This window comes from Diceros bicornis, chromosome 2 (assembly GCF_020826845.1).
Source record: "Diceros bicornis minor isolate mBicDic1 chromosome 2, mDicBic1.mat.cur, whole genome shotgun sequence".
Classification (NCBI taxonomy): domain Eukaryota; kingdom Metazoa; phylum Chordata; class Mammalia; order Perissodactyla; family Rhinocerotidae; genus Diceros; species Diceros bicornis.
In genome coordinates, this window is record NC_080741.1 from 58,021,946 (window position 1) to 58,046,572 (window position 24,627).

General features: G+C 43.5%; 1 protein-coding gene across 6 annotated transcripts in view; it reads left to right on the plus strand.

Moving 5' to 3' along the window:
- Positions 1–24,627, plus strand: part of FLNB (filamin B) — a 135,897-nt gene that overhangs the window by 58,654 nt on the left and 52,616 nt on the right. For all 6 annotated transcript variants that reach the window (XM_058561924.1, XM_058561933.1, XM_058561942.1 and 3 more), the window contains exons 5-18: positions 8,306–8,424; positions 9,270–9,347; positions 10,587–10,749; positions 11,342–11,539; positions 14,144–14,281; positions 15,869–15,995; positions 16,991–17,127; positions 18,504–18,697; positions 19,763–19,876; positions 20,497–20,640; positions 20,884–21,007; positions 21,343–21,503; positions 22,876–22,966; positions 23,259–23,428. In XM_058561924.1, coding sequence (XP_058417907.1) covers positions 8,306–8,424; positions 9,270–9,347; positions 10,587–10,749; positions 11,342–11,539; positions 14,144–14,281; positions 15,869–15,995; positions 16,991–17,127; positions 18,504–18,697; positions 19,763–19,876; positions 20,497–20,640; positions 20,884–21,007; positions 21,343–21,503; positions 22,876–22,966; positions 23,259–23,428 — 1,958 coding nt within the window. The remainder of the gene's footprint in view (positions 1–8,305; positions 8,425–9,269; positions 9,348–10,586; positions 10,750–11,341; positions 11,540–14,143; positions 14,282–15,868; positions 15,996–16,990; positions 17,128–18,503; positions 18,698–19,762; positions 19,877–20,496; positions 20,641–20,883; positions 21,008–21,342; positions 21,504–22,875; positions 22,967–23,258; positions 23,429–24,627) is intronic.

Genomic DNA, 24,627 nt, shown 5'->3' on the forward strand with positions numbered 1-24,627 from the left:
CTGATTAAGATTCACTTACTATATTTGTTTATTTCTCTTTAGACTCTTAATCTAGAATAATTTCCCCCACCTTCTTTTTTTTTTTTAATGACATTGACTTTCTGAAGTCCGGAGCACTTGTCTTGTAGGATGTCCCATACACTCATCCCCTTTGAGGATAGCATTGCTCTACTTGGCATCAGCTTAGTCTGAAGATGACACACAACCAGGGCAGTGGTGCTGACGTGTGCTGTTCTCAGCCTCAGTGGCCACGTCAGGCTCATCTGTCTTTTTAGCGTGATTTAGACCAGAAGATAGAGTCTGATAGTCCTGGAACAGAACCACTTGCCGTTTGAGGTCCTTTTGGCAATGAGGTGGGGTCTGTGCAATCATTTGTGTTACATAGGGACTGGGGACTTTGTTGAAAGCCCTCCCCCTGTGTGCAGTCACTCCAAGGTCGGCATGTCCATGCTTGCTTTAAAAGTGCTTTCTCTAAGCCATACCAAAGGTGGTGGCAGGAATAAGGAATCTCTGATTTTAAAGGTTATACTTCCTTAATGGCAAAAAAGCTGCAAACAGCCAAATAAATCTTTTGTCAACAAACTGGGTCAAGTGGATTGAATCTAATCAAGGCATAAAACGCTTGTTTGCAATAACGTTATCATTGGCCTGTCCAGCTCCCCCATTGTTAATGTGAAACGGTTTCCTTTCACGGTGCTGTTTTCTAGAAAATGACCACTTGCTACAGTTCAGGGATGTGGCTAGTCATTGCCGTTTCCTTCATCTGTGTCTTTATAACTATTGTGCACTTGGGGAGAAACACACCTATAAAAATACATATATATATCTACACACGTATATGTATGTAGGCTTTGCATTTTTTTGTTGTGGTAAAATATACATAACAGAGTATTCACTAATTTAACCATTTTTAATTGTATGATTCAGTGCCATTAAGTGCATTCACCATGTTGTGCAAACATCGCTGCTATCCACCTCCAGAACTTTTTCATCTTCCCCAACTGAAACTCTACCCGTTAAACAATAACTCCCCCTCTCCCCTCCCCCCAGACCCTGGTAACCACCACACTACTTTCTGTCTCTACCAGTTTGCCTATTCTAGGTACCTCATATAAGTGGAATCAGACAATATTTGTCCTTTTGTGTCTGGCTTCTTTCACTTAGCATGTTTCCAAGGTTCATCCATGTTGTCACATGTGTCAGAATTTCATTCCTTTTTAAAGTTGAATAATATTCAATTATATGTATATACTACATTTTGTTTATCCACTCTTCCATCAGTGGACATCTGAGTTGTTTCCACCTTTTAGCTATTGTGAATAATGCTGCTGTGAACATAAGTATCTGAATCCCTGCTTTCAATTTTTTGGGTATATACCTAGAAGTGGAATTGTTGGATCCTATGGTAATTCTATATTTAACTTTTTTTCCTTGTAAGTAGGAAGACAAAATTGTCATTTTAGGCAACAGGGCCACATGTGAGGGCACGTGGGTGGGGCCTTAAGATATTATCCTTGTCCTGTGGTGAGACAAAGGTCAGGTACAGTTTGCTCTCTCTTGTGTGGCCACATTGCTTCATTTCTGCCAACTGAACCAAGGAATAGAGAACATTTCATTTTCTGTTTTCTAAAAGGGTGAAGAGGTTTGTTTGATTTGATCGTTTGGATGTTGACCAGATTGCAGTTACTAACTCACTTGCACATCCATTCACTGAGATCTATTCACTGAAAGGAGAGAGGGCTCGGGTGAGGTAAACCTGCAGCCACAAACAGATCTTTGTGGTGGGCTCCCTTGTGGGGTTAAGCATGTTGAAAGCATGTATCCATGAGCTACGCAGAAACCTCTTCTAAAACCTCTGTTCTGTGTGAAGCATTCACTGCACAGCAAGCCTTAAGCACCTTTCGTTGTAATTGTAGGGAATGGTTGTCTCTCTGCCTGGTAAGCATAGCTCCGAGGGAGTTTACAGAGTATGGGATGTGGTTCGACATCCTAACCAACCATGGTTAGCCAGGGTAGACAAACCCAAGCCCGGGCCTTGGATGAGCTGCAGAGTAAGTTATTTCTCAGGCTGTTACAGTCAGATGGAGTGGGTGTTTATGAATCCTTTAAGTACATGTTTAACTCTATTTGTTAAATGACCTGATCATTATGTAAATTTTAAGCAAAAGGAAAACGTAGAAAATAAAAATTGAAAGCTCTTCTTCCAACTGCCGATATCATTCCTTCCTTCAAAGGTATTTCTTTCCAGCCTTTTTTCTATGCTGAAATGAGTTCAAACTATGGATTTTCTTCACTTTGCATTTCTTACCTAACAGTATGTGAATGTTATCTTATTATATAATAATTTACCACCAATTTTTCTTAAACTAAGTTATTTATTGGAAAACTAATACGAATCCAGAGTATCGTAACAAATGATCCAGTGTCTTCGACAGACTGATGGCAAGGAAAAGAAGAGACAGAGAGAAACCTAGAGATTAAAGAGAGTTAAGAGACTTAGCAACCAGTTGTAATATGTGAACCTTATTTGGATCCTATTTAAACTTACTGTTAAAAAAAATTCATGACACTTAGAATGTAATTGGAAATTTGAATACTGACTGAATATTTGATGATATTAAGGAATTATTAATTTTTTTGATGTGGATGGTCTAAAAATGTCTTTTAAAGATATATGCCGAATGTTTATGGAGGAAAAATATGAGGACTAGGATTTGTATCAAAATAATACAGGAGGATGGAAGAGATGGGAGGGAGGGTGTGAAACAAGACTGGCGTGAGTTGACAGTCACTGAAGCTAGGTGATATGTACACGGGGGTTCATTTTACAGTTCTCTGTGACTGTTTAGGTTTAGAATTCTCCGTAATAAATAAATAATACTTCTGGGAAGATGGAGTAGAAGTACTTTTCCTAATTCTCCCTGCCACATACTACTAAAATCCCTGGGCATTTTATAAAGAACAAACATAAGGAGACACTGAAAGAGAATAAGAGAAACTGGCTGGGGACCTCGGGATGCAAGGAGCAGCACTGTAGTGAGCTCCTTGGGTTTTCCTTTAACTCATATATCCCAGACTTGGAGCTGAAGAAGCTGAGAGCTGGAAACACCAGTGGGCACAAACACACAAAAGCTCCAACAAAAGCCTGCTGTCTCTGGCCAAAGGACCAGGAAAGGGCCAGCCTAGCAAGGCAGAATACTTTTAGGCAATCACTGCTCTACTCCAGCCAAACACCACAGAAAAAACTGTCACCCCCACCATCACTTACACCAGCCAAGGTAAATGGGGAGCCTAGAGTTTCGCCATAGATGAGGAGGCCACCCTCCCCTCAGTGATGTCAGCAGAGGCCTTTTGAGTAGTAATGAGGCACTCCTACCCCTTTCAGCCACTAGGGGAGCTGGAACTCCTTCCTCCACTCACCAGTAATGAGGAACCCCCCTCACTGTGAGAATCAGTGGAGGTTGAGTGGGGAACCTGGACTTCTTCCTCCACTGGCAGTAACAAGGCCTACACCCTCCCTTCCCCTGCTGGAGCAGTATTATAAAAAGGCAACTAAAACAGAAAGTTTAAATAAGACCCAGAGTCTCATAACATAATACCCAGAACATCCAGGTTTCAATGAAAAAATCACTCATCATACCAGGGACCGGGAAGATCTCAAAGTGAATGAAAAGAGATAATCATTTGATGCCAAAACTGAGATGATAAAGACGTTAGGATTATTTGATAAAGATTTTGAAGGAGCTTTTATAAAAGGCTTCAACAAGCAATTACAAATACACTTGAAACAAATGACAAAATTGAAAATCTCAGCAAAAAATAGAAGATAAAAGGAGAACCAAATGGAACTTTTAGAACTGAAAAATGCCATAACAAAAACTCAATGGTTGAGCTCAATAGCAGAATGGAAGGACAGAGAAGAGAATCAGTGACCTGGAAGATAGAACAATAAAAATTACCCAATGTAAATGACAGAGGAAGTAGACTAAAAAAAATGAACAGAGCCTCAGGGACCTGTGGGATAATAACACAACATTTGATATTCGTGTCATAGTTGACGCAGATAGAGAGTAAAAAGAGAGCAGGGCTGAAAGTGCTCACGGAAAGAATGGCTGAAAATTTCCCAAATTTGGCAAAAGATATAAACCTATGGATTCAAGAAGCTGAGCTAAGCCAAACAGGATAAACACCAAAAAAAAAAAAAAAAACCCAAAATCCACACCAAGCCACATCTTAGACAGACTTCAAGAAACTAGACAATAGGGGGCTGGCCCGGTGGCACAAGCGGTTAAGTGCGCGCACTTTGCTGCGGCGGCCTGGGGTTTGCGGGTTTGGATCCTGGGCGCGCACCGACGCACCGCTGGTTGAGCCATGCTGTGGCGGCGTCCCATATAAAAGTGGAGGAAGATGGGCACGGATGTTAGCCCAGGGCCAGTCTTCCTCAGCAAAACGAGGGGGATTGGCAGATGTTAGCTCAGGGCTGGTCTTCCTCACACACACACACAAAAAAGAAACTAGACAATAAAAGCTTGAAAGCAGCAGGAGAGAAATGACACCTTACCTGTGGGAGAAAAATAGTTAGCATGACAGATTTCTCATCAAAAACCGTGGAGGCCAGAAGGAAGTGGCACAACATTTTTCAGGTGCTGAAAGAAAAAAATTATCAGCCTAGAATCTTATATCCAGGGATAATATCCCTTAAGAATGAAGAGGAAATCAAGACATTCTCATGTGAAGGAAAAGTAAAAGAATTTGTCACAAGCACATCTACCCTAAAAGAATGGCTAAAGGAAGTTCTCTGGACTGAAAGGAAACAATGAAAGAAGGCATCTTGGAATAACAGGGAGAAATAAAATGGTAAACAAAAATATGGATAACTACAATAGACTTTCCTCAAAAACCACAAACTACCAAAACTCAACCAAGATGAAATAGATAACCTGAATGATCCTATAACCATTAAAGAAATTGAATTTGTAATTTAAAAGCTCCTGGAAAAGATATCTCCAGGCCCGGATGGTTTCACTGGAAAATTCTACCATACATTTAAAGAAGAATTAACACCAATTCTACACAATCCCTTCCAGAGAAGGGAACACTTCCCAGTGCATTTTATGAAGCTAGTATTGCTCTAATAAGAAAACCAGACAATGGCAATGCCAAAAAAGAAACTACAGACCAATATCCCTCATGAATAGAGATGTAAAAGTTCTTAACAAAATATTAGCAAATAAAATTCAGCAATATATAAAAAGAACTCTACATCATGACCAAATGGGGTTTATTCCAGGGATGCAAGGCTGGCTCACTATTAGAAAATCAGTCAACATGTATTAATAGGCTAAAGGAGAAAAATCACGTGATCATATCAATTGACACAGAAAAAGCACTTGACAAAATTCAATGACCATCCATGATAAGAACTCAGAAAAAGAATAGAGGAGAACTTCCTCAATTTGATATAGAGTAGCTACCACAAAAAGCCTACAGCTAACAATTAATAGTGAAAGACTGAATGTGTTCCCTAAGATCGGGAACAAGGCAAGGATGTCCATTTTCACCACTGTTATTCAACATGATGCAAATTTTAGCCAGTATAGTCAGGCAAGAAAAGGAAATAAAAGACACACATATTGGAAAGTAAGAAATAAAACTATCTCTATTTGTAGATGACATGATTGTATATAGAAAACCCTAAAGAATCTACAAAAAATATCCCCAAAAGCTATCTTGAATAAGTGAGTTCAGCAAGGTTGCAGGATACAAGATCAGCATACAAAAATCAATCGTATTTCTCTCTACTAGAATGAACATGAAGACACCAAAATTAAAAATACCACCTCACTTACAATTGCTCAAAAAAAATTGAGAAATAAATGTAAATATAATAAAACACGATAGGATTTATATGCTGAAAACTACAAAAACACTGATTGAAAAATCAAAGAAGACCTGAATAAATGGAGAGATATACTGTTTTCATGGGTTGAAAACATCAGAGTATAGATATCAGTTCCTCCCCAAATTGTCATATAGGTTTAACACAATTGCAGTTAAAATCCCAGCAAGATTTTTTATAGATTATCCTAAAATGTATGTGGAAAGACAAAGGAACTACAGTAGAGAAAGCAATTTTGAAAAAGAAGAATAATGTGGGAGGAATAGTCTACCTGATTTCGAGACTTACTATAAAGCTACAGAAATCAAGCAAGACTATGGGATATTGACGGAGAGATAGACACATAGATCAATGGAACAGAATCGGGAACCCAGAAAGACACCCCCACAAATATACACGACTGTTTCTTGAAATAGCTGCAGGAGCAGTTCAGTGGAGGAAACAGGGCCTGTTCAACACATGGTGTCAGAACAATTGGACATCCATAGGCAAAGAAAAGGAACTTCGGCCGAAGTCTCACACTTTATATAAAAATTAACTCAAAATGGATCACAGACTTAAATGTAAAACACATAACTATAAAACTTTCAGAAAAAAACATATAAGAGGATCTTTAGGATCTAGGACTAGGCAAAGACTTCTTAGACTTAACACCAAAATCATGATCCATAAAAGGAAAAAAAATATAAACCGGACTTCATCAAAGTTAAAACGTAAAAAAATTTTAAAAGTACTGTCAGTGTCCTGAAGTCTTGGCATGGTGCACGAGGATTGGAGTGCATGTGCTGTTGAGGGCTTTCTGTCAGTGACAGGTGCACTCCTGGATCACCCCACTCTCCTGCAAGATGACCTCCCTTGGCCCCGGCCCTACAGGCCACCCGGACACCATCACAAACAGACCTCAAAATAGTGCTGAGACGAAGGGGCTGGGAACTGCATTTTACTTTTAAAAACAATTTAAAACTTTTTGCAGTTAAGAGGATGAAAAGACAAGCTAAAGACTGAGAGAAAATATTTGGAAAGCACTAATTATCTAGAATATATAAGGCCCTAGTATCTAGAATATATAATGAACCCTCAAAACTCAATAGTTAAAAAAACCAAAAATCAAAAAAATAACCAAACAATCCAATTAGAAAATGGGCAAAAGACATGAACAGACATTTCACTGAAGAGGATATACAGATAGCAAAGAAGCACATGAAAAGATGTTCAATATCATTGGCCATCAGAGAAATGCAAATTAAAACCACTACACACCTATCAGAATGGCTAACTAAAGTAGAAAGTAGTGATAACACCAAATGCTGGCAAGGATGCAGAGAAACTGGATCCTGATCACTCATACATTGCTGATGGGGATGTAAAATGGTACAGCCACCCTGGAACACAGTTTGACAGTTTCTTAAAAAGAACTAAACATGCTACTATCTTAAAACCCAGCAATTGCATTCTTTGATATTTATCCCAGAGGAATGAAAACTTATGTTCACATACAAACCTGTGCATGACTGTTTATAGCAGCTTTATCAGTAATAGACAACCGAAACAACCCAGAGGTCCTTCAATGGGTGAATGGTTAAACAAACTGTGGTATGTTCATATCATGGAATATTACTTGGCAATAAAAAGAACAAACTATTGATACAGGCAACAACCTGGATGAATCTACAGAGAATTATACTTAGTGGGAAAAGCCAACCCAAAAAGGTTAGAAATAATTATAGAGATAGAGAACAGATTAGTGGTAGTCAGGGTAAGAAGAGGGTGGGGGGAGGGGGAGTGGGTGTGGCTATAAAAGGGTAACTTGAGGATCCCCATGGGGATAGAAAGTTCTACACATTGATTGTATCAAAGTCAGTAGCCTTGTTGTGATATTGTACTAGAGTTTTGTACAATATTACCATTTGGGGAACTGGGTAAAGGGTATTATTTCTTACACCTGCATGTGAATTTATCTCAAATTAATTTTCCCAATCATCTCAAAATAAAAAATTTAATTTTTAAAACATAGTTGAATGCAATTTTTAAAAATTTCAAGTAGTTCAAAAATAGTCTTTGATGAAAAATGAGCCATTCTCTCACACCTCATTCCCCCCACTCCCCCCACATCATCTCCCTCAAGCCAAGCCCCACTGCTGGTTACCACATCATTTTTCACAATTGTATAGACTTCTGACTGAATTGCTCTGCATATTTCAGAATAGGCTGTTGCTTAAATAACAAGGACAAAATTAGGGCTTTCTACCCGTTTGATTATCCTTGTCCTGGCAGTTTGTCCCTATCTTTCACGTGGCAGCTGCAGGGCTGGGTCCCATCTGTCGGTTCCCTGAAGGAGACATAGTGGTGATGGCCTGTGTCAGGGCCTGGCCCAGCTTGTAATGTGCTTGTGTAAACCCGTGACAGGAATCGAGCCCACCGGAAACATGGTGAAGCAGCCAGCCAAGTTCACCGTGGACACCATCAGCGCTGGGCAGGGAGACGTGATGGTGTTTGTAGAGGACCCAGAAGGGAACAAAGAGGAGGTATGTCAGAGGATGCTGCCCTCCCCGTCCAGCATCCCTTGGAGCTTTTGGGGCTTGTAAAAGAGCCAGGGACTGTGCCTCCATTTTCCTCATTAAAACTCAGAACAAAAGCTGTTTCTTACCAAAGGGATCCTGGGTCTTACAGCGGTTAAAGTAACTTGCCCAAGGGCTGTGCCTTGAAAACTAATATAAATTGATACCCAAGGACACAATGTTTAATAAAATAAAGGATACTTTGGATTTAGCAAAGGTCTTATTAGTTGAGGTTTTAGATACTGATGGCTAGAATAACAAAGTGATTCTTGCCCTACTCTCTTCCCACAGTGACCATCCTTTGGTTCCTCCCTCAGGGCCTTTGCACATGCTGTTCTCTCAGTCCACTTATCTTCTTAAGATCATATTTTATTCCTAGTGCTCAGCACCATCTGAAATTCTAAGTTTACTAATGTATTGTCTGTTTCCCCCACTAGTGCAGGGATTGTGCCTGATTCGTTCATTGTTTTATTTTTGGTACCTGACACCAGGCCCAGCATTTCATAACTCTCAATAACTACTGAGCCACTAAAGGTTTAAGTTGCTTGCTTCATATTCTCTCTTGTCCAGAGAATTCCAGCCCCGAGAAAGTGGAGAGTCCTGACGTGGTTATACCTTTGTGCTACGTGATTTTGTTTCTGTGACTCAGGCTGCTTCTCCCCTGGGGCATCTTGCAGGAGTGGTGGGACAGGAAATAGCCAGTGCCTTCAGGCTTCCTGAGCTGGCAGCTCGCTGCAGGCCCTTGGCTGGCATAGCATGCTCTTTACTTGCACCTGGCGCCTTCTCTAACTGTCACTCGTCTTCCATCCTAGGCACAAGTGACCCCAGTCAGCGACAAGAACAAGACTTACTCTGTGGAGTACCTGCCCAAGGTCACCGGGCTGCATAAAGTAAGATGAGGCATCATGGCCTTTGCTTGGGCTGTTCTTCTGGGCTTGCTTTGATATGCGTGGAAGAAGGCTATCTCAGGAAGAAGAGTAGTTTCCTTAAGTTAACTTCTGATTTTCCTTTCTGATTATAAAAGTATCTGTGCTCATTGTAGAAAATGTGGGATCCCTGTGAATTAGACTTGAGACATTAGCTAACATATCTAGGTTGGTTGAATTCCACTAAGTTCTTTGCAATGTCATAAGATTTTTCTAACTCCGTCTAGGCCATGTAGCTATGTGCCTGGAGTATAGAAGCTAAGCTATGGACACTTCTTATCGTTAATGCTTCCTTAAGTATTCCCTGTTGAGGTGCTCTGGAGGATCTGTCAGCGCTGAAGCCCGAGCACGGCGAAGGCCAGTCGACTATAGTGGTGGCCAGTGGCCCACTCATGCACCTGGAGAAATGATGGGGATCCAGCCCCCAGGCCCTTTGTCTCAGCAACATTTTGAGTTCTGTTCGAGTTGGTGTTCAGTTGGCCTGTAGGACAGGCACTGAGGAGTCTTGCAGGAGAGTGGGGTGATCCAGGACTGAGCCCTTCATTGGAAGAAAGCCTCAACAGCACACATGGGCCAATCCCCATGTACCATGCCAAAACTTCAAGACATAGGCCATATTTACCACCTTCTCTTATACTCTTAGAACATCATGAATTTGGGAAAAAAATCTTGAAGGGAGCATTTATGATATAATTAATTCATATGAAACCCAACCCAATACCCCTGCAAAATTTAAAAGATGAGAACTCTGGCTCAAATTTTAGGTGGAAATCTCTACTTTGTCTCAAATGTATGTATTTGAGAATGGTCTTGGTCCCTTGAAAAATACTTTGACTCTGGGTTTGAAATCCTGAAACCGTGCATTATATTCTGGGGGACAGTGGCCCTTTCTGCAGTTGCCTTAAAGGGTCCAGTGTCTAGAGATGCAAGTATAAGTATTGTTCATATCCTACTAGAGAGACTAAGCATTCTGATAATAGCATTTTTAGTTTGCTAAAGACATAATGCCCCAGGCCCACCCATATGGCCAATGGGGCCAGGTGGGAGTCCCATTCAGGCCACTTAACCAGGGCTCTTGGTTCCAGCCACCTTTATGTGGATAATCAGGAGGGTGGAAGAGAAGATTGCCAATGATGTGACTTGATATGGTGGTCTTATTGGGCAGGGAGAAGTGATTATGTCTCATTTATCTGTCACTTGTAGGTCACAGTCCTCTTTGCAGGACAGCATATATCCAAGAGCCCATTTGAGGTGAATGTTGATAAGGCCCACGGAGATGCCAGTAAAGTCACTGCGAAAGGCCCAGGCTTGGAAGCTGCAGGGAACATCGCTAATAAGCCCACCTACTTTGACATCTATACAGCAGGTAAGGTGCCTCTCCCCTGTGGATCAGGCTTTCTTCCAAAGCCTGAGATAATCCTCAGGAATCCGAAGATTTGGGATGCCTGACCTTTTGTCTTTTAAATTGAACAACCAACAACAATAGCTTTTTAAAATGTGTGTTGGTTATATTTTTAGATTTTTCAAAACCAATTTTCCTTTTCTAAAATCTTACACTCAAGCTTGACTTTGATTATTAATAATCAGTCAATTTCTGTAACATTTCTGATTTGACTAAATAAATGTTCCAAAGAAACTAAGTTTTAAGAATCATCTACTAGACCAAATTCTAGGCAAGGTCCTGTGGGGGGTGGGATAAAAAAAAGAATGAATAAGACACAATTCTTGAATTGTTAGCTTTCTTTTCAATGTAGAAAATTTAGAAAATAGAGAACGAGAAAAAAGGGAAAGTTCAGCCGTGACCTCTGCCCCCCAAGAAAACAGTTGTTAACGTCTTGGTATGGACCTTCTGAGTGCCTCTTTGTCTCCTCTGGTTTGCATTTTGTACCTGCTTTTGCACTCAGCAGCAGCAAGCTTTCTGGGAGAATGATGGGCTCATGGAATGTTCACTCTCGTAGGTGCCGGCGTGGGTGACGTTGGTGTCGAGGTGGAAGATCCCCAGGGGAAGAACACCGTGGAGTTGCTTGTGGAAGACAAAGGAAACCAGGTGTATCGATGTGTGTACAAACCAGTGCAGGCCGGCCCCCACGTGATCAAGGTCTCCTTTGCTGGGGACACCATTCCCAAGAGTCCCTTCGTTGTGCAGGTTGGGGAAGGTGAGTGCTGGGGTGGCCCATTCTATCTCCTGCTGGCATTGAGTCTGACTGTGTTCAGGGCTGGGCTCTGAGGCCAGGAGAATGGTCAAGGCCCAACACTGAACTCATGCCTGTGCTCTTTCTGCCAGGGCCTCTTTGGCGGGAAGTGGCTTACTTTGTCCTCAAGATATTAGTACTAATATCTTCCTGTGAGCTGCACAGTGACCTAAGTGCTTTACTTGCATTAACTTGCTTACTCCTCCCCAAAACACTCATACAGGAGAGTCGTCATCCTCACTGAGAGATGCAGGACTGAGGCTGTTGGAAGAGCTGGCGTCTTGGGCTGAGGTTAGCAGCAGTGGCATTGCTGGTGCCCTGTGGCCTCCACTGCTTGGCCTTTATTGGCCGCCAGGCACTTAGCATGACTGCATCTAATCATCACACCAACCTGTGTGTTACAGGTGCTATTATTAGCCCCAGTTTGGAAGGGGAGACACTGAGGTTTAGATAACATAAGGTACCAGTTGGTACAGACTAGGCCTCAGTAGGAGTAGAACCCAGGTCTCTGTCGACCCCTTAACCGCGCTGCTAAACTCCTTCTGCAGCCAGAAGAATACATTTTTCTATGTTAGACTCTTTTTCCTTCTGACTTTGTTGCTCCTTTTTTTTTTGTTTTTCCAACTCTGCTGCCTTTTCTAACCAATACTTGCCTTTCCCTGTTCTGTCCTCCGCATCTGTGTCTGCAGACCTGGCTTCCTCTTCCGAATCCTGCCTCTGGGTCAGCCTGGACCCTGAAGCTGTTGGCTCCCTAGTTGAGAGCACTGGGCCAGAGGCATCTCTCTTGGTAAGGGCTGGTTGGGTGGGGCTTCTGTGCCAGTTCTTTGTGCTGCCTGCAGATGTCAGCTGGGCCTGTGCTGTTTGTGACCTCAGGAAATTACAGTGCAGGTGTTATTACAACTTGTCCAGCCAGACCCTAAACCCACTCTCTAATTACATTTAAACATCTCTAAGACATCTCAAAATGGTGGAGAATCCTGCAGTTTCCTTTAAGCTCTTTAGCTCCATTTAGTGTTTATATGAACTGAGCAGTTACCCTTTTGGTGTCAAGACTATTGCCCATGTTCAGAATTTCCATGAGTGTTTATTTTTTTTTAAGACACATTTAAACCCTCCAAGGGAAATCCTGTCATCCTGTTGTGACTTATTTCTGGTATGACCAACTTTTCTCCCCTTGACAAAGGAAAAAAAATAAAATCAATATATTGCTAAACAAAACTCTTTTTGACATAATGCAAGAAAGAATTTTGAACAGGTTTCCTAGTTCTAATAGCGTTTTCCGCCTTCTCACTCGTGGGCTACCTTCATTTCTGGCATAGTCATTCATCACTTGTACTGTTTAGTATTTAGCTGATAGAGTTTTTCTTTTGATGTACTAACCTTCCTTCGCTTAGATGATTTTATATAAAAAAGAAGCTTTATATCACTTTCACACTGGAAAACCAATGTCACTTGCCATAAAGTGCCACCATAAACTTATGTTCATCCATGAACCACCTAAAATCATCTCCAGTTCCAATGGTGTGTGCGTGTCTCTTCAGGAAGCAGTTGTTTGCCAAATAGCCAGCTAAGGACATTGCAGGGAGGAGGAATTACCTTCCTTCTATGGAGTAAAGAGTCTCGTCTTCTGAAGTCTGTGACCCCTAGTGTATAAAGAACGTCAAATAAGCATTGTCAGATTTGGAAAGGTAAAGCCACTTAATAAGCGACATGACACTTGACCCATTAATCTCCCGTTTCTGTACTTAATGAGAAGGTGGCCCATGTTGCCAAAGAATTCCTAGGGTACAGGGATGTCTTTTATCAACCTCAGACAAACCCCAGGGAACAGTAGTTTTGTGAATCTCTCATGTAAGGAATATTAGAAGCTGACTTTGTCCTTAATTTTTAGACTTACAACTTTAGGTTTTTTAACTAGATCCAGAAATCAAATGGAGAGTGATGTTTATTGCTAATTGTTGCATTTTTAGCCGCCCACATTCCAAGGATCTTGTAACAGACAGCATTAAAAGGTTTGTCTACCTTGGCCAAACTGGGGTTGAACTGGTCTCTTCTTGAACTATCCTCTGGCTCTTCATGTGGAAGACGACAATGTTTAGACTTTTAGAAACGGCTAACCCAAAGTTTGGAAACTGTTCAGATGTTTTCCAGTGCTGCATTTTCCAAGAAGACTTGAAAAAGTCCCGTCTTCCCAATTACTGGGCCCTCGAGTATGGCGATGAGGTTTGAACAATGTCCAGCACTAGGTCTTAACTCTGCTTCACCACTGAGAGGATAAACACCAGGATTCAGCTGGTGCCAGGAGCCCAGCGCATCCACGCTGTGCTCTTCTACTTGCTTTGCCAAAGTAACTTTCCCCTAGTCCCTCTGTGGTGTGGCTGGACAAAGTTATGTTGTGTTCTTATTTGCTAGCCCGGTGTGCTCCTTGAGCAAGACCCCTGGTCTCAGGCAACTGCTGCACACTCTTTGTGCAAAGCAAGCATTTTCTTGGCGGGTGGCACCAAGTTACCTTGGCTTGCTCTGGCTAAAGAATGAAAGGTTGGATTGATGTTGAAACTGTGCTTGCAGCCTGCAGTCCAAATGCCTGCCGGGCCAGTGGCCGAGGCCTGCAGCCCAAAGGCGTCCGTATCCGGGAGACTGCAGACTTCAAGGTTGACACCAAAGCTGCCGGAAGCGGGGAGCTCGGCGTAACCGTGAAGGGTCCTAGTAAGTGTTCCTTTGTTTCCCTATCTCAGGTGTGATTTTTAGATAAGTTTGTAGCTATGGGATATGGATTTCACCCCATGGCCAGTTCTGATCCATTTCTCCCAGAGAGCTGTGTCAAAGATTTGAGGCTATCTGGGCTCCATGGGGAAGGAAGCAATGATTGATTAGTAATGTCTGCCCTTGGATACAGGTGGGAACAGTGGTTGCTTGACAGCCTCACATTATATATATATTTTTATATATAAGACTTATATTTATATATAAGACTTTTAGCAGTGATACAATGGAGTTTGGGAAATGCTGTCCTTGTTACAACAACCCAAAGTGGTCCGTTTTTATTTGAGGAAACCTAGGCTGAAAGAGGAAGGGTCTTGCCGTGGGTCACACAGCTTGTAAGCATCTGAGCTGGAATTCAAGCAGAGTTCCAAAACCAGTAATTTTCCCACTATACGTTACATTTTATAGACTATGAAATTATGTCAAGTACCTAATTACTATGATCAATCCTTATAGAAGGAGAACAAAATTCCCTAAGAATAAGTTTTCTTTGTAGATAAATGTGATTCATGGAGGAGTTGGTTGCGCCCTGCAACTCATTCCTGCTCCTTCTTTTGGGGAGGGAGACAATAGACGCAGACACTAGTGTCTGCCCTCTCCTCGAGTTTTCCCCTGGAACAGATAAGCAGCTCGGCATTTCTAGTTGCAGGTGTAGCAGCCCTTGGCGGTTTCACTCCCATGCCTTGTGGAATCTTGAGCTTCCTGTGCCAGGAGTGTTCTCACCCTCTGTGTTCCCAACAGGCTAGGGCAGGAGTGTCCTGAGCTCCATAAAGTTAATATTTAATCTCAGAGCACCAAGCTTTGGGGCAGGCTGTGCCCCAAGGGCAGCCAAGGTTCTAGACTGCCCAGACCTGGAGCCAAGCTGCTCTGGGGCTGCCCTTCCTCCTGGCTTGTTGCTACGGGAGCCAAGGAGGTGTGTTTTTCTGACCTTGGATTTTTGCTTGACTAAATGGCTTTCCCGGCCAAACCTCAGGGCTGAACATAAAACAAGTTCCTGCCTGATGGCTTGCTTGGGAGTTTGTGGTATAGCATCTAAAACCTGTCCTCTCGTCGACAGCATACAAGAGATTTTTTGCTTTCGTTATCTGGCTTTAGTTGAAAAAGATATGCTGGGACACTAACCTGAAACTCATGCCAAATGCTTATAAGGGTTCATTGCCTCCCGAATTTTTGTGGGGGGCTAAGATGGGTGGCTATAGTCATTGAGAAAAATTGGGATGTGAGTAGATTTATCTTTACACAGACCCAGGAGATTCAGAATCTCATAGCCCCCTCATAGCTGAGAGAACTTTCTAAAGCTAGTTAGCTGGGAAATCTTCCATTTCCCCACACTTTGAAGCAGAGATGGGTCTATTTTCAACTTTGGAGTAATCTCCCAGGTTTTGGGGCCCCCATACTTGGAGGCAGCCTGCTTAGTTTTCCTATGTGGCTTATGTTTTGTGGATATTGCTGTCTTTCCGTTCTTGCGTTTTTGATTCTCGTTCTGAGCCTGGGATTGCGTTGGAAAGATGGTGTGCTTCCTTCCCACAGAGGGTCTGGAGGAGCTGGTGAAGCAGAAAGGCTTTCTGGATGGAGTCTATGCATTTGAATATTACCCCAGCACCCCAGGGAAATACAGCATTGCCATCACATGGGGGGGACACCACATTCCAAAGAGGTGAGTCTCCAGCTGGAGTTTCGTCTGCTCCGGAGGTATGCTCAGTCCAGGGCAGGCTCACGGTGGTTACTTCCTGGGCTGCAGAAGAGAAAGAAATCGGCTTTGTTGAAAACTTTTTTTTTTTCCAGAGCAGCACAGACATTTGGCCTGTTCTCAAAAGCAGCAGAAAGTCACTGTACTTTCAACTGCCTTGCTTTAAATCAAATGCTGGTGGTTTGGGGCTGGTGGGAGGCAGGGAAGCCAGGAGGAGCAGTAATAGAGAGCAAATGGGCTGTGTGCCTGTACACTCTTATATAAACTGAGATTCTCTTTCTCTCAATGTGTGCCTCTGTTCAGCAATGCCACGGGGGTAAAATCTGCTGTGGTTTACGTTAAACCCTCTATGTGAGTGCAGTCAGGAGCCAAAGGAACGCCGTCTACAGCTTTGTCTTGTGGGCATCACAGTTGCCCTCCCTGTGTTCATGTGTTTTCCAGCTCCCCTGGGGGCAGCTTTAAACTCTGAATTAATTCATTTTACCTTGAAAAATATCTGGGCATTATAGGGTTCTGGGAATCTAAGCAAACTTTTTTTAAATCTCCTGTACTAAAGTTAAAGCACATTTATTCATATCTAAGATAAAGCCTGTTCAACCTAGTTTTCTTGTTATAACGTAAGCAGGATATGGAAAAATATGTACTTTCTTACCTGCCAGGGCTCAGAGTCTGGTGAGCCTTGCTCACAAAAGGTAAATGACCAGAAGGATAGTGTAAGGTGGTGTGGCTTGAGTGCCAACCCACTGGCTACCTGAGTGCCCCAAGGCAGCCACATTACATTATATTGTTGACGTAACAATGGCTGTAGGGGGACCTGTGTGGAGGAAGGGCTTGGCTGGAGATTGGGATTGCAGGTAAAAGGATCAGGCAAGTGGAAAAGATATGCGTAAACAGCTTATGGCTGCAGTTATTAGCCTCTTCTTTGCCCTTCTTTAATGCTTCTTCTGTTCCTTTTCTTCTAGCCCCTTTGAAGTTCAAGTTGGCCCTGAAGCAGGCATGCAGAAAGTCCGCGCCTGGGGTCCTGGCCTCCATGGTGGGATTGTTGGGCGGTCGGCAGACTTTGTGGTGGAGTCCATTGGCTCTGAAGTGGGGTCTCTGGGTAAGTGGAAGCAGCTGACCAGCAGCTTCTGGAAGGCTGAGATTAAGGGGTACCTGGGCCAGGTGTCAGGCTGTGTGTTGGGGCTTCCTCTGAGCCTTAGCACCCTTAGCCTCCTGGCCTCCTGACCACCTAAGGCTGCCTCTGCATGCTGCTGTGGAATTGCCGTTCCCGTTTTCCTCCTGCCCTTCCAGTTGCTCTCTGCCTCTGGCTCCAGCATTCCTGCATCCACTAGACCTCCAGGGCAGAGGCCTTCTGTGGATGTTGTGCCTAAAACAGTGCTTGAGACATAGTAGGTACTTAGCAAATATTGTTTACTGATCCTTAGTTTAGGTGAGTGAATGAATTTTGCTGAAATCAGAAATTAGGGAAGTAAATATTCTTTGGAGCATAACTGAGTATATTTTAAATACACATCTGATCTGATGTATACATGATCATTTTAGATCAATGGTCAGCACTCCTCTCTATAAAGGACGAGAGAGCAAATACTTTTGTATTGTGGGTCGTATTCCCTATTCAGCTCTACCACTGTAGCATGAAAGCAGCCGTAGAAAAGACATAAGCGAAGGAGCGTGGCTGTGTTCCAGTAAGTCCTTATTTACGAAAACACGCAGTAGGTCAGATTTGACCCACTGGCCATAGTTTGATGACCTCTGTTTTAAGTAATAGAAATAAGCAAGGGGGGAAAAGTAGGAGATCACATTTAATTTGTCCTTCTAGAGAGATAATACACATTTTGGTTTATCCTTGTAGGCTAGAGATAATATTAAACCTTTTGGTATATCCTTTCAGACTTTTTTCTGTACATTCACATACAAATATTGATCTGCCACAAAAAATATCTGGGGGAAGTCTTTATATCTTTCTGCCTCAGATAACTATAGGATATGTCTTCATTTTCTGTGACTTTCATGGAATTCCATTGCATGGATATATCTACTGTTAGGCTCTCCAGTTATTTCCAGGGTTTTGCTATAAAAACAATGCTGAATACATATCCTTGTATGTAACTGTTTACGCATATCCTTGGTTATTTCCTTCAGATAAACGCCCAGAAGTGGATTTGGTGGGGCAAAGGGTGGATGTTTTTTAAGGCTTTTGGCACATGTTGCTATATTGCCAACAAAAAGGTTTGCTGGTTGACCTTCCTTGTTGGATGATGTAAAAAAAAAAAAAAAAAAAAAAAAAGAAGTATAAAAATCCAACCTTCCATCTCTAGTGAAGACTCAATAGGCTTAGTTTTGTGGGAAAGGGACGCAAACAGATTTCAATCTTATGTCCAATACTTGGCTTTTAGGGAGGCAGAGAGAGTAAGTTGGCAGTAACATAGAATAGATACTTTCCACCATGTAACCAGGGGCCCCTCCCACCCCCAGGATTTGCCATTGAAGGCCCCTCCCAGGCGAAGATTGAGTATGATGACCAGAATGATGGATCGTGTGATGTCAAGTACTGGCCCAAGGAGCCCGGCGAATACGCTGTTCACATCATGTGTGACGATGAGGACATCAAGGACAGTCCGTACATGGCTTTCATCCACCCGGCCACGGGAGACTACAACCCGGATCTGGTGAATTAACTTGTCGAGTTTCTGTTTTTTCTTCCCTATCTCCTGGCACTCTCCCCGGTGCCTAAAGAGTTGCCTTAATGTTGCGAGATGGCAGAGAGGAGCCATTTAGAGCTCAGGAATTAACGGGCCTGAATTGGAATCCTGGTAGTACCACTTAGTACTTTTCTAACACTGGATGAGTAACTTACCTCTCTGGCTCTTGCTGTCTTCCTCTTTAAAACGGGAATGTAGTAGTGTCTGCTTTCCAGAGTTTCTGTGATGATTCGAGGAGGTAATATGGATAAAGACAGCCCTTAGCCCGGTGCCTGGTCCGTGTAGGGGGCTCCATTAGCTGCTATTTTCTTGCAACCCAGAGCATATATGATGAAATATTTCTGTCTTGCCGTTTTCTGTAGTTATTATTTCAAGGTGCTCCATAGATGAAGGTGTTTTTTTCTCCCCAGCTTCCTTCTCTTAAATTGGAGCAGTGTTTGCAGTGTGTCCAAGAGGTTCTCTCAAACCCTTACCTTAGCAGGCCGATTATCATCAAGTCTGAGCCAGCCTGGCCGACAGAAGGCGTCTCCCACACCCCCACACGTGCTGCTGTTGGCCCATGTGGGCAGCTGTCCATAAGCTGGTGTCAGTCCAGGCTATCAGCTACCCCTCTTTGGCCAACTGCTGGTTCTTTGCTCTCTGGGGGCTGCAAACTTTTAGAATGTTGTCTGTGGTAAAAGTTCTGAGCCCCTTCACAGTGGGAACATTGAAACTGGGCATGGCTGGTGGTCTCTGCCCTAGTTACTAGAAGTTCTCTATGTCAGCTCTGAATAAAGCAGGGAGCTCAAGTAAAACTTGGGGCCTGGTTTAAGAGAGTTTTCTCCCTCATGAGAGGTTAATGGTACTGTTTTTAATTTTCAAGCTACAACCTACTTTAGCATTTTCCTTCCATAACCACCCCTTTACATAGGTACTGTAAAGCCAGACACAAATTATTTTGTTCTTTCTCTATTTCCTGGTCACCAGTCCTCCTATAGGGGATTAGTTGGGGCATTATACAGAAAGAGAATCATTATTGGCCCTTTGCCCTAGGTCCAAGCATACGGGCCAGGTTTGGAGAAATCTGGGTGCATCGTCAACAACCTGGCCGAGTTCACCGTGGATCCTAAGGATGCTGGAAAAGCGCCGTTAAAGATATTTGCTCAGGTAAGTTTCCAGGGGCCACCTGTGCAGATAATTGTCACGTGACAAGATCCATCAGTGTAATGGCAAGTTGCTCAGTCCATCTGATCCTCAGTTTCCTTATCTACGCATTGGGAATAATAGGAATATTTATCTCATGGGGTCATGTGAGGATTAAATGAGATTCTAACATGTAAAGCAGGGTGTATTTTTCATCTATGTGATTTGTATTCTGTGGAAACAAGGCTTGATCGTTTCAGATTTCCCTGTAAGTGTCTTTTGATGTGGCTGAAGCTACCTAGGCCATGATGGGAGGTTTGTAAACAAGGATTTGTTAAATATGTTTATCTAATTTAATTGAATTTGGCCAAAGGATTTAAATGCAGGAATTGAAATTAAGAAGCATTGAGTGACCATGGCTTTCTTTTGGGGCCATTTGCTCTTAATTAAAAATAAATAAATGCACGTAGTATTTTATCACCTTGTGGTCATTGTATTGTGAGAACACGGCATATCATAGTCGCTCCATGAGGTTTTCTTGGATGAGTGAGTGGTGATTTGGTTGTCTCGGGAGGCTGTGGTGGACCTGTTTGATGGAGACAGTGTGAGGACCAGCTCTGTTCTTAGCCCTTGCTCTTTTGCAGGACGGGGAGGGCCAGCCCATTGACATCCAGATGAAGAGCCGGATGGATGGCACATACGCCTGCTCGTATACCCCGGTTAAGGCCGTCAAGCACACCATTGCCGTGGTCTGGGGAGGTGTGAACATCCCACACAGCCCTTACAGGGTAGGTTATGAGGCAGAATCCTGGCCATTGTATGAAAGAGCCCAGTCCTGCAGCAGATCTGGGCTCCATACCTGATGGCCAAGGCAGATATATGGAAAGAACCCATCCTTAGTGGGCTTTGAAAGATGAAGTGGCCTGAAGAGCAGAGTGCTCTAGACTGTACAATAGGACTATTTCTAACAATGTTTTACTGAGTCCAAATGGAGGAGCACTTGATTACAACTTTCTTCGTGTCCTCTCTAGGTCAACATCGGGCAGGGTAGCCATCCGCAGAAGGTCAAAGTGTTTGGGCCAGGCGTGGAGAGAAGTGGACTGAAGGCAAATGAGCCCACTCACTTCACAGTGGACTGTACCGAGGCTGGGGAAGGTGAGGGGGGCTTTACCCAACACAGTGATTGCTGCTCTGTGTTGAAGAAGAAAGTTCTTTTTCTAATGTTTCAAGGGCAGTGAATTGTGAACAAGGAAATAGTCTATCTGAATAGGTAATTGTTCACCTAATGGGCCTCTGTGTCAGTTCCTTGGTGATGTCTTTGCTAATCTTCCATCCCTTCTTTAAAACCCTGATTTACTACCCTCCTTTTCTCAGGTTTCTTACTGGAAACTTCCCAATTGCTTATTTTGGGGTGTTCGCCTGAGCTGGAAGTGATTGCTGGGGACATGCTGTTTCTTGTAAACTGGTGCAAATGAGCTGGTCTGTTCCAGGTGACGTCAGCGTTGGCATTAAATGTGATGCCCGGGTGTTAAGTGAGGATGAGGAAGATGTGGATTTTGACATTATTCACAATGCCAACGACACGTTTACGGTCAAATACGTGCCTCCTGCTGCTGGGCGATACACTATCAAAGTTCTCTTTGCATCCCAGGTGTGTGTTTGGGCCTGGGTTCCTTCTGGCCACCTGTGTGCGTATTTCCTTTTGTTTTTTTAGCAACAGGGAAGGTGTGTTGAGAACTCTGCTCAATAGTTTTCCTCTGCTCTTTCCTCTCTTATTTCCTTAAAACCAAGAAGGAAAAAAACACCCAGAACTAAATTTTTACCACTTGCTAACAAAAGTGAGGCACAGGGTATTCAGTGGTTAAAGCGAGGTTCTGGAGAGAGACTGGTTATAAACTTTCATCAAGTTTTTGATTGAAACGTAATTAACTTCCGGGCCGGCCCCATGGCTTAGCGGTTAAGTGCACGCGCTCCGCTACTGGCGGCCTGGGTTCGGAGCCCCTGACGCGCACCAACCAAGGCACCGCTTCTCCGGCCATGCTGAGGCCACGTCCCACATATAGCAACTAGAAGGATGTGCAGCTATGACATACAACTATCTACTGGGGCTTTGGGGAAAGGAAAAAAAAAAAAGGAGGAGGATTGGCAATAGATGTTAGCTCAGAGCCGGTCTTCCTCAGCAAAAAGAGGAGGATTAGCATGGATGTTAGCTCAGGGCTGATCTTCCTCACAAAAAAATAAAATAAAATAAATAAAAAATTAAAAAAAAAAAAAAGAAACGTAATTCACTTCTAGATGTGTTCTACTTCGACCTCCTTGAAGCAATGACTTTGGCCTTAGCCCTTAAACTTTTATAGGGAGAAGAGTTTCAGAGTTTCAGGTAGAGTTCATATTTATGTGTGACAGTGAAGATAGGGTGAGCAGTGCCTAAAACAGGGGATAAGAGAATCCTGGTGATTCAGATTAACCTCACATAAAAATAGGGACCTCAGGAGAAAGTTCTGTGCCTAAAGTTGTTGGTCCTAAATTGGCTTCATCCAGTGAGCCTGTTCTGCCTTTATTCTGACAGTCTGCAGTATTCTTTTTGAAAAATTGTAACCATTTTATTTCTGATCAATTCCTTGCATTCCCCAATACTTAGCTCTCAGCTGTCCCTGGAGGACATTTCCTTCCCCCTGACCCCATGTATTATTGTCATTTTTGGTTTTACTCTTGGTAGTATTTTTGCATCCTAAATACTCAACATTTGGTGTTAAAGGCTCCGAGTTTTGAGATTTGTTTGTGGGAAACCTTCCTTTAACTATGCAGAAAATGGGTCAATGCCTGTGATGTCAGGGATCCAGGCATTAGTAAGTGACCAATTATGGCCCTTACCTGATACTGGAGTATGAAGACTTGATCTGTGGTAACAGAGGTTTGCTCACCACCCGCTGAAGTCAAAGTTGTGCTTTGTATTGGGCAGAAGGCTAAACTCTGGCCATCGCTTCAGGGGCTTTCCTACTGAGACAGTGTTTCTGCTACAGGAAATCCCCGCCAGCCCTTTCAGAGTCAAAGTCGACCCTTCCCACGATGCCAGCAAGGTGAAGGCGGAAGGCCCGGGGCTCACCAAATCAGGTAAGATGGCCTGTGTGTGAGGCCGGCCCGGGGGCCTTCTGCAGGCCAGTGGAAGTGGGCGTGTTGAGTCCAGGGCCTTGAGGGACTTACCCCCACTAAAGGCAGGGGTTCTATCAGGGCTCCAGTTCAGCAGGGGCAGTGCACCTGCCTGAGCTGTTGGCAGTGGCTGAGCACCAGCCCCTGTTGCTGGCTGCCCTGGTAGAGCTGGTGCTGATGAACCTGTCAGACTGGTTCTAAAAGTGAAACCACTCCAGCCAGGCCTGTCTCCTCACTTCGTGGCATATCCTTCCAGGTGTGGAAAACGGGAAACCAACCCACTTCACTGTCTATACCAAAGGGGCTGGAAAAGCCCCGCTCAACGTGCAGTTCAGCGGCCCCCTTCCTGGCGACGCAGTGAAGGATTTGGATATCATTGATAATTACGACTACTCCCACACCGTTAAATACACACCCACCCAGCAGGTAGGGTCCTTCTCATCCTCTTGCCTGCCAGCCTCCATCCAGGCCCCTGTCCCCTCAGTGCTGTGCTGGGTCGCTTTGGACATGAAGGGTGCTCTCTGCTCTGTTGAAGTGCTCCTCTGTGGAAGACGGCTCTTCACGTCTTTTGTTCTGAACCTCTCTGGGAGCGCTGACAAAAATCCCGATTGGTTCTAACAGGAGGGCCTGAAGGATTCCCCAAGAACAAGCAGGAAGCTAGCCCGTGTATCTCCCCACCCCAATCTCCCACCTCCCTTTTGGGTTTTAGCAGGGAAACGCTGAGCTCTTGAAATTCAGGACCTAATAGCCGCCTCTCTCTTATACACGTGCTCCCATCCTTACCAGCTGTCTTTTAGTCTTTGATTAACTACTCACAGAGAAAGGACGCCACACCTTTGTTTTTCCTTGCTGGCCCTTTTAGCTTAGTTAAAAGTAAAAGTGTACTTTTAACAAGATGTTTAGTAGAGTCTTTCTCAGACTCTTTTCTCAAAGAGCCAGTTCAGCCTTTTGTCCCTCAGGCCCAAAATGCTATTTAGGGCTCCAGATTGTCCCCAAAATGCAGAAATACAGATGGGGTCTTGCCGTCAAGGCTGCTTTGCTCTGATTATTTTAGGGAATAAGGACCTAAAAAACGACCTCTCTGTATGAATTCATTTTTATTTGTTTAAAATTTTGTTTTGCTTCACATCCACACCTCTGGGGTCTGGGGAGCAGATAACCCAGCAGAAAAGCCTGGATTTTATGACTTATGCATGGTGTTCTGAACAGTCATTCCAAACATCTGAGATTCCTTTGTCCTTGAGGAAAAGAGTCCTCTGTGAGAGAAATACCATTTGTAGGAGAAGAAGGGTGATGCTTTCTGCAGAAACACGGCTCGAGGAGCGTCACTCGTGCCCGGGCCCTCTCAGTGAGGAGCTGGCCAGAGTCTAGTGGGAAGAAGGAGGGGACAGTGAGGATGAGGGGATGTTGTTAGGTGTCCCCTTGTGCTGGGAGCTCTGCATCCTTGGAGATGGAATTTCTGCTATGAGAACTTCCCTGGCAGTGGGAGGGGTTCTCTGGGGCAGATTCTTGTGTGCTGCATTATAGATGTGGCCTCTTATCTCAATACGTGCCTCTTCCTGTGTTTCTTTTTTTATTACCCTAATGAGGGGTTCATTATTAGTAATGACAAAACTAATACTTTT